At 40.6% G+C, this 17,880-nt stretch overlaps 1 protein-coding gene across 1 annotated transcript in view; it reads right to left on the minus strand.

Moving 5' to 3' along the window:
- Positions 1–789: 789 nt before the first annotated feature.
- The window catches only part of DNAJC1 (DnaJ heat shock protein family (Hsp40) member C1), a 186,621-nt gene continuing 169,530 nt past the window's right edge, over positions 790–17,880 (minus strand). The window contains exons 10-12 of the mRNA XM_057731493.1: positions 5,316–5,364; positions 3,587–4,032; positions 790–1,026 (exon numbers count right to left, since the gene is read on the minus strand). Coding sequence (XP_057587476.1) covers positions 958–1,026; positions 3,587–4,032; positions 5,316–5,364 — 564 coding nt within the window. The 3' untranslated portion in view covers positions 790–957. The remainder of the gene's footprint in view (positions 1,027–3,586; positions 4,033–5,315; positions 5,365–17,880) is intronic.

Below are 17,880 nucleotides of genomic sequence, written 5' to 3' on the forward strand. Positions count from 1 at the left end.
TACCTGTAGCCGCGTGTGTCCTGCTCAGGCTGTAAGGGTACGGAGCCAGTGGTGGCCGCTGCCACCCAAACCTGCTCCAGCAACCTATGCTCATTTCAATCCTTAGAGAAAAATGACGTCTTTATATATATTTTATCAAATCACCTCCTTGAAATGTGTTCTGGTGATCTTAATGGTTTTCAAGTTTAGGCAATTTGTACTTTAACAGACTGTTTTCAAGCCCTGAGCAAATGAAAGATTTAAAAAGGAGCACTCAGCTGACGGTGATGCCAGTTCAATCAAAATTAATAGCATAAAATAGTGATTTTTTAACTTAGGTATTGAAAAGCAGGACCCAATGTCATCAGATCCTAAAAACCCTGTCTACATGTTCTCTGGAAATTCTATCCTTTGGGTGTGCATTTCTACCAAACCATCCATACTTAGAGTTTATTACCTATGTCCTTGTGCATTTAGACTTATTTTTTTCTATTTACATATAACATGTACATGTACAGTTAAGATAACCCCACACTACTCCTAGCCAGCTAGCTCAATACCAAGCTGGTTTTTTCTCCCAAATACTGACATTCTGTTACTCATTAACTGGTGTGATCTTTGGTCAAAGAAACAAATTAAGTTTTAATTCTTACACATTAGTTCATTGATATGTTCCTTCAAAATCATACATTTGCCTGACTGTTAGAAAGCACTATTCAGTTTGTTCTCCAGGAAATTAAACTTTGCAGTGATGAGAGAGAAAATAATCTATAAAATACCCAAATCGTTTTTTTCTCCTTTAACACAATATTTGTTTAAACAACGTAGCACAACATTTATTTAAAATTTTTAATTATTTTTTTTTTTACTAAGGCACATGACGTATAGAAATACTGAGGTACAAAATGCAAATTTCTGCATAAGATTTTTAAAATAATCCTTTTGGAAAATAAAGGTAAACATCATCTTCCAGAGGATTCAGCTTTTAGCTTGTTTTTTCTTTTGGACCAGTTCAACCAGCAGCTTGTATCTAGCAATACAGTCTTCCTGGAGAGAGAGAGAGAGAGGTGACAGTTACAATCAGTGCGACCCTCGTGGGGGAGCCTGCCGTGCGCAGTGCTGACCAAGGGCTGTCTGTGCTGTCCGCCTGGCGTTCCCTGGCTGCCGGGGCGGGAGGTGTGATGTGCTCCCTGGGGGAGGGGCTGTGGGCTGCTGTCTGGGGAGGAGACTGTGGTTCCTATGATGGTGATTTTTGACTCACCATCGGTACTTAGCATTTTAATACTTCACCGTTTGATCACAACACATTTTGTTCATTTATCTGGTGACATTTTGTTTATTTGGTCACGCCAGGTCTTAGCTGTGGCTCACTGGCTCCTTAGTTGTGGCATGCATGTGGGATCTAGTTCCCCGACCAGGGATTGAACCCGGGCCCCCCGCATTGGGAGCGTGGAGTCTTAGCCACTGTGCCCAGGGACGTCCTGATCACAACACATTACCTCAGAGAAGCCCAAACCTCGAGGCCCAGCACCCACAACATCATTCTCATCATGGCTCTGCCTCTCCCTGGGGGCCCCTGGGGCCCTCCTGCAGCGGGGTCATGCGGGGAGTGTGCCACACTCTTCCTCTGGCTCATCCCACCCCACCGAGGCCTTCCAGCCTGTCAGGCGGCAGAACCAGCAGCTTCAGACCCCAGCTGCCTGTTGCTGTCACCCCTCGGGGTGAGGACCCCTGATGAAGCAGGGGAAGGGCCTCGCTGCTCTTGTTTATCACAAGGTACCTGTCAGAATCCATTTCTGTTTCTGTTCAATGGCACTATAAGCCTTCCCTAACTTAAGGTCCATGAACTGGTCTGTGCTCCTCAGCCGACGACTGTCAGCTGCCCTGGACAAAGAATGGCTGTTCATTCTCTTCCTGGGGTATTTGGCTCAGCAGTGTTCTGAGAGAATCTTCTAACAAGTGCCGCTTCTGCATCCCCAAGGACCACCTGCCTAAAGTATCAGCCTGTCCATAACCACATGCTGCCTGGCCAGCCCTGCACCCCTCTGGGGCGCACGGGGACCCTGGGGCTTCTGAGCAGCAGGCCTGCGGGGGTGAGGGCCCAGCCCAGCCCTGTGTGGGCCTCAGGCAGAGGCTCCTCCTTAAGGCCCAGGGTTCCCAGCGGTTTGCATGCCACGTGCAGGGAGCCACCCCACAGTGGGCAGCCTTCCCTGGACCTGGTTCTGATGTAGAGGCTTAAGGGGAACACCTGCAGGACAATAAAAAGGGTTGCTCATTCCTCCCTGAAACAGGAAGGTTTCCAAACCCCAAGGCAATGAGTTTCTTGAGTGTTCTATCCACAGGAATCCACGGTTCCAGCTCCTTCATTTTAAGCCCATGTCAATTCATCACACATGTAAATGCCTGTGTCCCGTCAGATGCTAGAGAAATTCCGGGAAAATAAGTACTTCTGGCAAACCAGTTGCAGGGGCTGGGAGGAGCTATGTTTCTCAAAGAGATCAACTGCTAATGGTTTATTTTTCTCCCCAGGAATTCTCAACTTCATCATTTCAAAGTAGGTGACAGATAACTAGACCTGTACGCATGGGGACATCCATGGCCACAAACTAGATTTTCCAACATCGAATTTCAATTAAAAAAAAAAAAAAAGAATGTAAATGAACATCGATGTGCACAGGCTACTGAGTGATAGGCACAGAAGGCAGAAGAGATTGGTTCTTTTGATTTCTGGGTGTTCCTGGTGCCTTAGATGAAGGGTATGGCTACGAGGAAAGAAGCCCAGGAAGCTGTGTGTGTCAGGAAAGGCCAGAGTTGAAAAGATCACACCAGAGGCTCTGCAGCTCCCAACTGTCAGAGCAGAAGACCGAGGCCGGGCAGGGCCTGACTTTCCACAGGGGCCGCCCGTCTTCCCTACTCTCTGGTTGGTATTTGGGAGCTCTCTGCAGATGTGCCTAAGCAGGAACTAAGAGCTGTGGACAGGGAGGAATGTGCTGCAGGGGACAAGCTGGAACCTGACCCTGGTGGCAGCCTCTCACTGCCCCCCACCCCCGGCCCAACACCACCTGCAGCCTCTGGTCAACAGGTGCTACTGCTGAGTCCAGACAACTTACATGGCAGAACTGGTGACCATGGCAACACCGTCCACCACACGTGTCCCCCTGGTGAAAGACCTGTGAAGTGCTTGGGGCGGGGGAGGGGCTGTGATTCTGTGGGAAACCTTCTTGCTGGCTGAAGGGAGCCTCTGTCCGCGATGGAGCCCTGACCCTGCGCGGGCCTCACGGCGACGAGGATGCTGCCCGGGTTGCTCTCAAACTCCACCCCCCCCCCCCCCCCCCAAGAGAGTGATCGCTCCAGAAGCTTGCATTGTTGTTGGGGGGGGGGGGGAGTTTATGATCTATGTGTGGGGGTTTCGCTGAGAAAAAATTAACTGGTTTGTATAAGGATTAAACTTAGAATCTTGACCTCAGAGATTCACAGGCTGTGAGGAGAAATCCACCCGCAGGTAACTGGCAGGTAAGAGATGAGGCAACAGAAAGATGCGCAAGAGCCGGGAAAGCGGCCGACCCGCCGCGGCCGCTCAGAGGTCTGCCTTCCCGGCATCACCCACCTTACTCTTGCAAGGGACACACTTGGCTATTTTGTCCCAGCGGTCAGAGGATCCCTTTGGGTACTGCTGTAACGCCAACTCCAGAAGCTTCTGCTGGTTCTGAGTCCAGGGCTCCTCCGCGGCTCGCGCTCTCTCTCTCCTCTGGCTCTCCTCGTCGCTGGACTCATGCTGTTCCGACAGGTCGAAGTCCTTCTGCCTCTTTCCCCGGACCTTCTCCTCCGGCTCGGGCGCCCGGGCTGGCCTCCGCCGCCGAGGCCGGCTCTCCTCTGCGGCCTCCGCCCCCGGCTCGGCCTCCTCGCCGTCCTCCTCCTCCTCCTCCTCCTCTCCCTCGCCGGCGTGCTCAGCCTCGTCCCGCTGGGTGATGATGTCGTCCGGCAAGGCCGCGGCGGTCCTGGTGGGCCTGGAATTCTGAGCCGTGGATCTGAGTTCCGAGAGTCTGACCATTCCTGCAAGGAAGGTCACATGGTGGGGAAGGGCAAGGTCGGTGCAGGTGACAAGAGTCGGGCAGCCGCCTCCACCACAGCAGACAGTGCGCTGGGCATTCTGCATATATTTTACTTAAATGATCACACTGTTCTATAAAGACAGCCATCCCTATCCCAACTGTACAGAGCAGGGAGGTCAGTGTCAGAAGCAGCAGAGGTGGGATCTGAACCCACTTCTGTCTGATTCCAAGCCTTGTCCTTCCACCACCCTGAGGAATAGGGGTCCCTGAGTCAGACTGTGATCAGAGGATGCCAAGATCTCCTTCAGAAGGGATAACCGGCCACTTTCTAGGTTAGGAAGGATGTTCTTCAGAATCCAGAGTTATTAATTCCACGGGTGCCAGCAGAGTGAATCCATCAGACCTTCCTCTGGGCTCGCCCCCTGCACCAAGCTGCCTCCTGTGACACTGTGATGACTCAGTTTGACAGAAAAGCAAACGAATGCCCCTGGCACCCACAGGTGTCAGTTTAGAGACCCCCTTAGCCATGCCTTTCCTGTCCTGCTCACGCACACCTGACTGCTCCCATGCTCCCCACTGCCTTTTCAAGAGCATGTTTCTGGAGACTGTCTCAGAGGGGAGCGTCTTTCACATAATGCTCTTTGCCCGTTTCTGCCTCCACGCCGACATCAACAGCTGCACTGGTCTGAAAGCAATCTGGAAATGCCCTCCTCCCCAGAGCCTGCAGAACCAACCCTACGCCCAGTCCTTCCCGGGGGGGAGACTTTTCCAGATCTCAGGGCTTGCCGGTGCCTGGTTGGTTACATCGAGTACAGGGACCTGTATCTAAGTGGAGTTGGAAGACTTAGGAGGCATTTTCTTACTTCTTGGTTCCAGGCCAAAAAGTATGGGGGCTCTAACAAATTTCCCCTTAGTCTTGAAGGAAATGGATTCTGAGAAGCATAGATTCTTAGGGAAGCTGCTTGGTCTGTCCTGAAGGAGTGTGTGTGTGTGTCCATGGTGGTCCGTGTGGGGAAAGGATGCAGACTGGCTCCCCGTCCCCCCCAAGAGAAGAACAAGGTTTTTACAGTTCTTCACACTTATGTAGTACATCTTGGCACTACTGTGTGTGCAGGGCTGGAATGGCTTGTGGGTGCTTGTAATTCCATCCCTTTCAGAGAGATGACCTGTAGAGTCCAATGGGCAAAACTATTACACCATTCTTTTTAAACAGGTTATTATAAAAAGGGATTTGTTTTGAAGTCATGGCTTTAGATTAATGGGATGGAGTGGGTGCTGACTCACCTGGGGAGCAGGTAACTGAATCCTTCAGTTGCTTGGCTTTGGTTGTCACCTGTTTCAAAATATAAAAGCAGAGAAAATCTGACTTTCCATATGTCCACTGTAGGTCAAGTGATCTGTTTCTTAGAAAGTCCATGTGAAGAAACAGTGTTTACTGAATCTTAGGCCTGGGTGGACTCTCAGTCGTCAGTTCAGTCCATGTTTTTAACCAACAAAGAAACTGAAGCCCAGAGAGATTAAATGAATTGCTCCAAAATATCCATCTAATCAAGTGGCAGAGTCAGAACAAGAACTCAGACCTCCTGATTACAGCCCGTCATGCAAGGCTGCCTGTGATGTACTAGTTTCAAAATCACTATACAAACAACATGATGTTTTTTATAGTTAGAATTTCCTGAAAGAGTCTTTCTTCACTGGAGAATATTATACCAATGACTATTATGAACAATGGGGACATGTACTCTTAAGCTAATGATGTTATAATATAAAAGTCTTTCTTTACTTTGCATCTCACAAAGAAACCCTAAGAGCACTAAGATTGACACTAGCAGAAGGACTTCTTGGTGGAGTAGGGCAGTTGGACCCAAAATCATGAGACATTTACATACGTGAGGGTGGATCCACAGGAATAACTTTTGTTTTGTTTCTTCTGTATAAATGGTATTATATTGTATGCCTCACCCTATAGCTTACTTTTTAAAAGTTAATGTCTTGGAGGTCTATAGATAGACTTCCCTTTTTAAAACTGAGATAAAATTTACAGAGTGGAATGTAGAGATTTTAAATGTACATTTCAATGAATTTTAACCAAAAAAGCCCCCATGTAACCAACATTCTAATCAAATTATAGAACATTCCTATTATCCTAGAAAGTTCCCTGTGCCCCAAGTCTATCTCTACCCTGCCATAGACAACCACTGTTTTGATCTGTATGATATATATTTAAAACAGGAGATCAAAATTAATTTAAAAAATAAAAATTGGATAGTTAACTGCCCCAATGCATTTATTAAACAAGCCATACTTTCTCCATTTATTTAAAAGGTTAACTTTTTTAAAAGTACACTGCATTGTGTACATGGAATACATATTTTGTATTCTAGCCCCTTAATCCATGTAAATTCTTGAACCAATATTTTGCTGCTTTAATGAAATTTGAAAGGAAAACCTCAGAAAGCATCCTTGTGAAGAGCTCAGAGTTAAGATCTTGTATTCAGTCTTGGTTGCACCTCTGATTAGCTGGGTAACCTTGAGCTATTTCCAGTCCTTTCTCTGTTTCATTTTTACCCTCTGTAATATGTGGATAAAACTGCTAATACCTTTTGTCTGTTAGGGATGTTTTAAGTTTGAAATAAGCTCTTAGCATGATACCTAGCAGATGTTAAAGGCTCAGTAAATACTACCTATTACAATTGATGTGGATCATTTGTTTTCCATTCATACAAAGGGCAGAATTAAAGAAAATATTTAAAGCTGCTTAGAAACACTCTTCAACTTTATTCCCTACCTTCCTCTCTATGGATGACCTTGCTTCTTATTTTATGGGAAAAACTTGAAGTTATTCAACATGAGCTTCCCTGACTTTCAACTTTCCCAACTCAAATTTCTGACTGCATCACCATATATCTCTCCCACATTTTATATAACCTATGCATATCCTCTTGTAGATTTTGAATCCTCTTTGAATTACTTACCATACCTAACACAATCTAAATGCTATGTAAATAGTTGCCACTGTGAGGCAAATTCATGTTTTGCTTTTTATAACTTTCTGGATTTCCCCCCCAAATATTTTCCATCTGAGGTTGGTTGAGTCTGCGGGTGTGGTGCCAACCATACCACAGGGCTTTCCTCTGTAACTGCTATTAAGTGTCGTATTTAGAGGTCTCCCAGCTCCTGAAACTAAACAAATCCCAACCTAACTCATCAACTTTTCTGCTTTTCTTTCCTTTTCCTAATAGTACTATCATCCCAGTCATGTAGACTCAAAACCGAAGAGCCAAGTTTTGGACTTTTTTCTCCCTCCCCAACTAGCTGCCTCGTTCTTCACAATATTGATCCCATCTGTTCCCGTCTCTTTCAGATCTCCACCACCTGTATTACCGCCTACTAACTGGTCTACAACTTACTTATTAGCAGTTCCCATGGAATAACATCCCCAAGGCAGAGTGCTGATCAAACGCCTCTGATGGTTCATCAATAAGAATTGAACACTGTTGTATTGTCAATCTGACACGCAAGGAAATCCACAATCTGATCTACTTTCTTTCCTGTGTGCAGCCTTCCTTTCAGCAAACTAAACAATTAATGCGGGGCTTCCTAGGTGGCGCAGTGGTTAAGAATCCGCCTGCCAATGCAGAGGTCACGGGTTCGATCCCAGCTCCAGGAAGATCCCACATGCTGCGGAGCAACTAAGCCCGTGTGCCAAAAACAAAAAACAAACAAACAAAAAAAAACAATTAATGCTCCCCAGATGGTCAGAAATTCCCTACTCTGTACTCTTGGCCATTGTTAACGTTTGTCTTAAATGATTTTCCTTTCATTATCAAACCTCTCCTTAAATATCTATCCGTCCAGAGCCAAATCATCCTTCAAGATACTCGCAAGTGTGACTTTCTTCTTGAAGACTTCCCAGATGTCCAACACCAGGACTACCAAGTCTGGTGACAATACCTCTCCTCTCTCAATTCCTACTGTATATTTAAAGATTTTATATTTTTACATCATCATGCAGTAAAATTACTTTTCCCTCTTTTGCACAATTTTATGAATTTTAGCACATTTATAAATTCATGTAACTACAGGATATACAACCTACATATAGGATATGGAATAATTCTTTTTTTTTCTCCTGCATCTTGTTTTATTTTGGAGATTACTCCAGAATAGTACATAAAGACCTCCCTTATTCTTTTTTTTTAAAAACAGCTTAACTGAGATATAATTCACATATTATACAATTCATCCAACTTGAAGTGTATAATTCAGTGGTTTTTACTAAATTCAGATATGTGCAGCCATCATCATGGCCAACTTTAGATCATTTTCATCACTTCAGAAAGAACCCCCATACCCTTTAGCTATCATTCTCCATCCTCCTCATCCCACCCCATCCCTCATCAAACAATAAGCAACTACGAATCTCTGTCTCTACACATTTCTCTACTCTGGACTTCCATATGAATGGAATCATGTAATATGTGGGTTTCTGTGGCTGGCTTCTTTCACTTAGGGTGATGTTTTCCAGGTTCATCCAAGTTGTAGCATATATCAGTACTTCATTCCTTTTTATTGCAGAATAATATTCCATTGTATGGATATACCACATTTTGCTTTTCCAGTTATCAGTTGATAAACATGCATGTTGTTTCCATTTTTTGGCTATTATAAATTAGGCTGCTATAAATATTTGTGTATAAGTTTTTGTGTGGGCATATGTTTTCACTTATCTTGGGTATATACCTAGGAGTGGAATTGCTGAGTTATATGGTAACTCTATATTTAACTTTTTGAGGAACTGTCATACTGTTTTCCAATATGGCTGCACCATTTTGCATTCACATCAGCAGTATATAAGGCTTCTGATTACTTTACACCTTTCCTAAAACTTGTTATTATCCCACTTTTTGTATTATCCCACAGCCTAGTGGGTGTGAAGTGGTATCTTGTGGTTTTGATTTGCATTTCCCAAATGACTAGTGATACTGAACTTTTTTTTTTCATGTTTATTGGCAATTTGTATATCTTCTTTGGAGAAATGTGTATTCACATCCTTTGCTCATTTTTTATTTGGGTGATTTGTCTTTATTATTGAGTTGTAAGAGCTCTTTATATATTCTGGATACAAGTCCTTCATCAGATAAATGATTTGCAAATATTTTCTTCTGTTCTATGTGTTGTCTTTTCACGTTATTAGTGGTGTCCTGTGAAGCATAAAAGTTTTACATTTTGATGACATCCAAATTTTTTTCTTTTTCTATTTTAGTTGCTTGGACTTTTGGTATCCTATCTAAGACCAAATCCAAGGTCATGAAGATTTAGCCTTCTGTTTTCTTCTAAGAGATTTATAGTTTTAGCACTTACATTTAGGAGAATATTACAATCTTAACAATGTTAAATCTTCTGATCCATGAACAGGAGATATTTTCCCATTTATTTTGACCTTCAGTTTCTTTCAACAATGTTTGGTAGTTTTTAAAGTTTGACTTCTTTTGTTAAATTTATTCCCAATATTTTATTCTTTTTGATGCTATTGTGAGTGCAGTTATATCCTTTATCTCATTTTCAGGTTGTTCACTGCAGGTATATAAAAATAAAATATTTTTGTATATTTCTGTTTCCTGCCATCTTGTTGAACTAATTTTATTAGTTCCAATAGTTTTTAGTTAATTACTTAGCATTTTGTATATATAAAATCATGTCATCAGCAAATAGGGACAGTTTACTTCTTCCTTTTCAATCTTATTTCTTTTTCTCACCTAACTGCCCTGGCTAGAACCTCATACAATGCTGAAGAGAAGTGGTAAGAGCAGACATCCTTGTCTTGTTCTTGTCTTGGCAGGAAAACATCCCCTCTTTCACTAATAAGCATGATGTTAACTGTGGGTTTTTAGTAGATGTTCTTTATCAGGCTGAGGCACTTCTCTCTTATTCCTAAGTTATTGACTATTTTTTATCATGCAAGGATGTTGGATTTTGTCAAATGCTTCTATTGAGATGATCTTGTTTTTTAACTCTATTGATATGAGTTTACAGTAACTGATTTTCAGATATTGAATCAACTTTGCATTCTTGGGATAAATCTCACTTAATTAGGGTATATAATTATTTTTATAGGTTGCTGGATTCAGTTTGCTGTATTTTGTTGAGAAGTTTTGCATCCTTATTTGTATGAACTATTAGTCTGTAGTTTTCTTCTCATGTCTTTGGTTTGGTATTAGAGCAATACTGGCTTCATAAAAATATGTTGGGAAGTATTCACCCTCTTCTGTTTTTGTGGGAATTTGTGCAGTTTTGGTATTCATTCTTCTTTAAATGTTAGGTAGAATTCAGCAGTGAAGCCATCTGAGCCTGGGCTTTCCCTTTTGAATAGCTTTTTTTTTTTTTCTTCTGTTAACTACTAATTCAATCTCTTCACTTGTTATAAGTCTGTTTTGATTATCTAGTTCTTCTAAACTTTTAGTAGCTTGTCTTTTAGGAATTTGTCCATTTCATCTATACCTATTAGAAAAAAGGTATCTAATTTCTTGGCCTACATTTGTTCACAGTATTCCTTTACAGTCCTTTTTACTTTTGTAAGGTTGGTAGTGATGTCTCTTTTTTCATTTCTGACTCTATTAATTTGAGTCCTTCCTCTTTTTTGTCAATCTAGTTAAATGTTTGTGAATTTTATTGATTATTTTCAAAGAATCAGATTTTGGATTCATTGACTTTTCTCTGTTTCTTTTCTAGTCTTATTTCATTAATTTCTGCTCTACTTTTTATTATTTCCTTTCTTCTGCTTCGTTTAAGTATAGGTTGTCATTTTCCCATTGTCTTAACATGGAAGGTTGCATTATTGGTTTGAGATCTTCCTTTTTTAATATTTACTTTTTGGTTGCATTGGGTCTCAGTTGCGGCACTCGGGATCCTTTGTTGCAGCATGTGAGCTCTCTAATTGTGGCACATGGGCTCAGCAGTTGTGGTGCCTGGGCTTAGTTGCCCCATGGCATGTGGGATCTTAGTTCCCCAACCAGGGATTGAACTGGTGTCCCCTGCATTGCAAGGTGGATTCTCAACCACTGGACCACCAGGGAAGTCCCAAGATCTTCCTTCTTAATAAAGGCATTTATAGCTATAAATTTCCCTCTATGAATTACATTAGCTGCATTTCTTAAATTTTGGTGTTTTGTGACTTTTCATTTAAGAATTTTGATTCCCCTTGGAACTTCCTCTTTGACTCATTTGTTATTTAGGAGCCTGCAGTTTAATTTAGACATATATGTTGATTTTCCCAATTTCTTCCCTGCCACTGATTTTTAATCTAATTCCTTTGGAATCGGAGAATATACTTTGTATTACTTCTATCTTTTAAACTTATTGAAGTTGTCTGATGGCCTAGCACATGGTCCATCTTGGAATATGTTCATGTTTATTTGAAGAATGTATATTCTGTTGTTGTTGGATGAAGTGGTATAGAGATGTCTGTTAGGTCTAGCTCGTTTATCATATCATGCAATTCTTCCTTGTTAATCTCTGTCTAGTTGTTTTATCCATTATTGAAAGGAGGCATTGAAGTTTCCAACTATTATTTGTTGAGTCATCTATTTCTCTTTTCAGTCATCTTAGTTTTTGCTAAATGTATTTTGGTGCTCTATTATTAGATGCACATGTTTTTAACTGTTATATTTTCCTGAACTGGCCTTTTATTTATTATTATTATTATTTTTTAAATGTATGCAGAAAGGCAAATAGTCAAGTAGCTTTTTTAAAATTAATTAATTTTATTTATTTATTGGCTGTGTTGGGTCTTTTTTGTTGCACATGGGCTTTCTCTAGTTGCTGCGAGTGGGGGCTACTCTTTATTGTGGTGCATGAGCGCCTCATTGTAATGGCTTCTCTTGTTGCAGAGCACAGGTTCTAGGCATGTGGGCTTCAAGAGTTGTGGCACACAGGCTCAATAGTTGTGACTCATGGGCTCTAGAGCACAGGCTCAATAGTTGTGACACACGGGCTTAGCTGCTCCATGGCATGTGGAATCTTCCCAGAGCAGGGCTCGAACCCATGTCCCCTGCATTGGCAGGTGGATTCTTAACCACTGTGCCACCTAGGAAGTCCTATTATTTTTTATTATTTTAAAAAAAATTATTTATTTATTTGGTTGCACTGGGTCTTGGTTGTGGCAGAGCTCCTTAGTTGTGACAGGTGGGCTCCTTAGTTGTGGCATGCATGTGGGATCTAGTTCTCTGACCAGGGATGGAATCCAGGCCACCTGCATTGGGAGCTCAGAGTCTTAACCACTGCACCACCAGGGAAGTCCCTGGCCTTTTAATTATTATAAAATGTTTCCTCTTTATCTTTAGTAATTTTTTTAAAAGTCTTTTTAATATTAGTCTAGCCACTCCAGCATTGCTATTTGCATATCTCTTTTCTATCCTTTTACTTTCATTTTATTTCTACTTGTGAATCTAAAGTGTGTCTACTGTAGACCACAGAGATGAATCATGATTTTTTTTAATCCTGTCTGATAATCTCTTTTGATTGGATTATTTAATCCATTTATATTTAATGCTGTTATTGATATAGTTGAATTTGATTTTTTAACTTTTAATGTCTTTTTGTTCCTTTATTCCTCTATTATTGCTTTCTTTTGCATAAGTGAATATTTTCTTCTTTTTTAAAAAATTTATATATTTGGCTGCACCAGGTCTCAGTTGCGGCCTATGGGATCTTCATCGCATGTGAACTCTTAGTTGTGGCATGTGGGATCTAGTTCCCTGACCTGGGTTGAACCCAGGCCCCCTCACCGGGAGCGCGGAGTCTTAGCCACTGGACCACCAGGGAAGTCCCAAGTGAATATTTTCTAATGTAGCATTTTAATTAATGATTTTTTTTTAACTATATTGAGGTGTTTTTTTTTACGAGGTTGCTCTAAGGTTTACCATATACATCTTAACTTGTGACAATCAGCTTCAGATTTATACTACTTTAATTCCAGTGATATACAGAAACATTAGTTCTATATAGCTCTATCCCTCCTCCCCTCAGCTTCTTTTTGGCTGTGCTGCATGGCTTGCAGGATCTTAGTTCCCTGACCAGGGATTGAACCCAGGCCCTCAGCAATGAAAGCACAGAGTCCTAACCACTGGACTGCCAGGGAATTCCCTAGCTCTGTTCCCTTTACCCCCATACTGCAGTATGGCCATTATATATAGTATCTATTCATGTTACAAACCCAGTAATATTCTTATAATTACTACTTTACTATATGCAATGGTTTACTCAGCCCATACAACTTTGCACCCACCCACCTCCTTTGTGCTGTTACTGGCAAATATATTAGACAAATATTACCTTTCTATATGTTATGGGCCCAACAGTAACATATATCTATTACTTGATACAATTTCTTTCTAAATCAGTTAAGAAAAGGAGAAAACATGTATTTATATTCTTTCATAATTACCTAATTACCTTTACTGGTGTTCTTTTTCATGTGGATTCAAATTACAATCTGGGGTCACTTGCTTTCAGATTGAAGAACTTCAGTTTTAGTTTATCTTGAAAAGTTTTTATTTTGTGTTCATTTTTGGTAAATAGCTTTGCTGGATGTAGGATTTCTGGTTGGCAAGTTTTTCTTTAAGTACTCTGAAAGTTATTCCACTGTGTCCTGGCCTTCATGGTTTACACTGAGAAGTAAGCTGTTAGTCTTATTGGTGGTGGTGGGGGGGAACCCTTGTAAGTCACAAGTTATTTCTCTCTTGCTGCCTTCAAGATTTTCTCCTTATTTTTGACTTTCAGCATTTTTATTATGATGCATCTTTTGTGGATATCTTTCAGCTTATCATCCTACTCAGAATTCACCGAGTTTCCTGATGTATATAGGTTAGTTTTTTTCAATAAGTTTGGAAAGTTTTCACCCACTGTTCTTCGGATTTTTTTTTTTTAATGAATATCTTTTTATTTTTGGCTGCGTTGGGTCTTCGTTGCTGCGTACGGGCTTTCTCTAGTTGCAGTGAGTGTGGTGCGTGGGCTTCTCAGTGCGGTGGCTTCTCTTGTTGCGGATCATGGGCTCTAGGCACGCAGGCTTCAGAAGCTGTGGCACACAGCCTTAGTTGCTCCGTGGCACATGGAATCTTCCCAGACCAGGGATTGAACCTGTGTCCCCTGCATTGGCAGGCAGATTCTTAACCACTGTGCCACCTGGGAAGTCCTGGATTTTTTCCCCCCCTCCTGTCTCTCTCTCCTCTCCTAATTCTCATTATGTATACAAGGGTGTGCTTAATGGTGTCTCATTTTTCTCTGAGGCTCTGTTCACTTTTTTTCTTTTGTTTTTCTCTTTGTTCTTCAGCTTGAATACCCTGTGATGCATCTCTAGTGAATTTTTAAAATTTCAATTATTGTGCTTTATAACTGCAGGATTTCCACTCAGTTCTTTTATTTCTTTTAAAATAATTTCTCTCTCTTTATTATTTACCTGGTGCAACACTGTCATTATATCTTCCCTTATTTCTTTCATCATTCTTCATTTCTGTGAAAATATTTCTGTGAACACATTTATAAGGGTTACTCTTTAGTCTTTGTGAAATCTGACATTTGGTCACTCTTATAGGGCAGTTTCCATTGCCTTCTGTTTTTCTAATGTATGGGTCATATTTTCCTGTTTCTTTTCATGGCTCATTATTTTTGTTCAAAATTAAATATTTACATAATACATGGCAGCAATTCTCGCTAGTGGTTTTCTCTCACCATACCCTTCCCTAAATTAAGATCTGTCATTGTTATTTGCATGTTTGTTTAATGCATGGCTGGACTGTTTCAGTGACGCCTGTACCCCTCTGCCCCCTACAGCATGAAACCTCTGATGTTGCTCCTCAGGTAGGTGCAGGTATGGGTATCCCCAGTCATCTTGGGATGCTAGTGGTATTTGTAGGACTCTTCCTCGCTCTACCTGACCACACCCAGCTGTTAATAAACTACATTAACTGATGGTTGATGCTTTATTGTTTACAAAATGCCCCAGGGCATAATACATTGCTCTACAATCAAATCAAATCAAATTGTGGCTCCTTTGAAGAAATGGTTTCTGAAGTCAGTGTTTGATATTTATTCCAACTCCAGGAGGACTCCTCCTAGAGAAGTTATTATCCTTGAATTGGTTTGAGAATACATGGTTGGTTACTCCTTGTACTGACAGAGAATTCTGAATACAATACGTGTCTCCCTTGGCTTATGATGAAGCAACAGACCAATAAAGTGTCAACAAGTTTAAATAAGTTGAAAATGCTTTTAATACACCTAACCTACTGAAGATTGTAGCTTTTAGCCTAGCCTACCTTAAACATGCTCAGAACACTTACATTAGCCTAAAACTGGACAAAAATCATGTAACACAAAGCCTATTTTTATAATAAAGTATTGAATATCTCATATAATTTATTGAATACTGTACTGAAAGTGGAAAACAGAATGGTTACAAGTGTATCCGTTGTTCACCCTCATGATCACTTGGCTGACTGGGAGCTGCCGCTGCCGCCACTGTCCAGCATCACGAGGGAGTATTGTACTAGTCACCAGCCCAAAATTCAAAGTATGTTTTCTACTGAAGGTGTATTGCTTTCACACCATCATAAAGTTGAAAAATAGCTAAGTTGAACCATTGTAAGTAGGAGACCATTTGCATATATCACAATCTGGCCTATCCATACCACACAAGACAAATAGCTACTATAATCTGAGTCTTTCAGATCCTCAGCTTTAAATAATGAAATGAACAGGATGTCACTATAGTCATCTTTGAGCCATGTTTTTCTCCCACTTAAAAAGGCAACTTAGAACCTATGAGAAAGAAGCAAAGCACAACTGGTCAGCTTTCCAGTTCTGTGTGGTCCAATATGTATTTTAAGATTTTATCCCCTTTGCCAAGTCTGTATCTCCTGGTGCCATAAAATGGTTATATGACAATGGTAACTCTAAGTGATCTTTTTCTTTCTTGAGAATTTCTCTTCATTAGTTTTTGTCTCAGAAGGCTTGTATATGGCAATGATGGCAAAATATTTCTGTTTGGGGGGCAAATTTGGCATCCTTAGCAGATCATTTATTATTCTAGGCAGATTAAGAAGTTTCCGAATAAGTGACAGCCTAATAATAAAGCTCCCTGGCCAGGGTGTCTCTGAGTATGGTAGTAATCCAAGTCAGGAAAGGAAAGTCATCCTGCAGGGAGCATGGTCACCACCACCAGTTCTGTTTCTCTCCTATAGCCTCAATTACATGGGTGTCAGTTTGCTTTTTTTTTTTTAATGGCAAATAAAATTGTAAGATATTTAGAGTGTACAACATGATGACTTGATATATGTATACATTTAAAAGGATTCCCCCCATTAAGTTAATTAACCTATCAGTCACCTCATATATTTACTTTCGCTGTTGAGAACATTTCAGTTCTACTTTTTTTAGCAAATTTCAGTTATACAGTTGTGTTATCAACTGTAGTCACCATGTTATATATTAGATCCTCAAACCTTATTCAACTTATAACTTAAAGTTTGTACCTTTTTACCAGCTTCTCCCCATTTCCCCCATCTCCTAATCCTGGCAACCACTTTTCTACAATTTTTCTATGAAGCTTGACTTTTTTTTTTTTTGGCTGAATAATATGCCAATGTGTGTGTGTGTAAAAATATATTTTCTGTATACATTCATCAGTTGATGGACACAATTTGTTTCCATACAGTGGCTATTGTGAATAATGTTGCTGTAAAATTGGAAGTGCATATATCTCTTTGAGATAATGATTTTGTTTCCTTTGGATATATACCCAGAAATGGGATTGCTGGATCATACAGTAGTACTATTTTTAATTTCTTGAGGAACCTTCATACTATTTTCCATAATGGCTATACAACTTTACATTCCCACCAGAAGTCTACAAGGGTTTTCTTTTCTCCACATCCTCACAGCATATTATCTCTTTTCTTTTTCATAATAGACATCCTAGGTGTGAGGTGGTGTCTCACTGTGGTTTTGATTTCCATTTCCTTGATGATTAGCGATTTTGTGCATCTCTTCATATACTTGTTGGCCATTTATAGGTCTTCTTTGGAAAAACCGTATATTTAGGTCTTTTGACCATTTTAAAATTGAATTACTTGTTTTTTTTGGCATTGTGTTGTATGAAATCCTTGTATATTTTGGAATATTAATCCCTTACTGGATATGTGGTTTGCAAGTATTTTCTCCCATTCCATAGGTTTCATTGTCATTTTGTTGATGGTTTTCTCTGCTGTGCAGAAGCTTTTTAGTTTAATGTAGTCTTACTTGCTTTATTTTTGCTTTTGCTGCCTTTGCTTTTGGTGTCGAATCAACACCAAGACTAATGTCAGGGGGCTTACTCCCTACATTTTCTTCTAGTTTTATGGTTGTAGGTCTCATGTTCAAGTCTTTAATCCATTGAGTTAGTTTTTGTGTATGGTATAAGATAGAAGCCTGGTTTCATTCTTTTACATGTGGCTGTCCAGTTTTCCCAGCACCATTTACTGAAGAGACTATCCTTTTCTCATTGTATATTCCTGGCTTTGTCAAAAATTAGTTGCCTGTAGTAATAAAATAAACCAGTGGGTTTATTTCTGGCCTCTCTATTCTGTTTTTAATGCCAGTACCATACTGTTTTGATTACTATCACTTTATAAGTTGAAATCAGAAACGCGATCCCTCTAGGATGTTCTTCTTTCTCAAGATTGCTTTGGCTGTTTGGGATCTTTTGTGGTTCCACACAAATTTTCAGACTGTTTTTTCTATTTCAGTGAAAAACACCATTAGAATTTTGAGAGGGTTTATATTGGATCTGTAGATTGCTTTGGGTGGGATGGAC

Source organism: Hippopotamus amphibius, chromosome 4 (genome assembly GCF_030028045.1).
Source record: "Hippopotamus amphibius kiboko isolate mHipAmp2 chromosome 4, mHipAmp2.hap2, whole genome shotgun sequence".
NCBI classification, from domain to species: Eukaryota; Metazoa; Chordata; class Mammalia; order Artiodactyla; family Hippopotamidae; genus Hippopotamus; species Hippopotamus amphibius.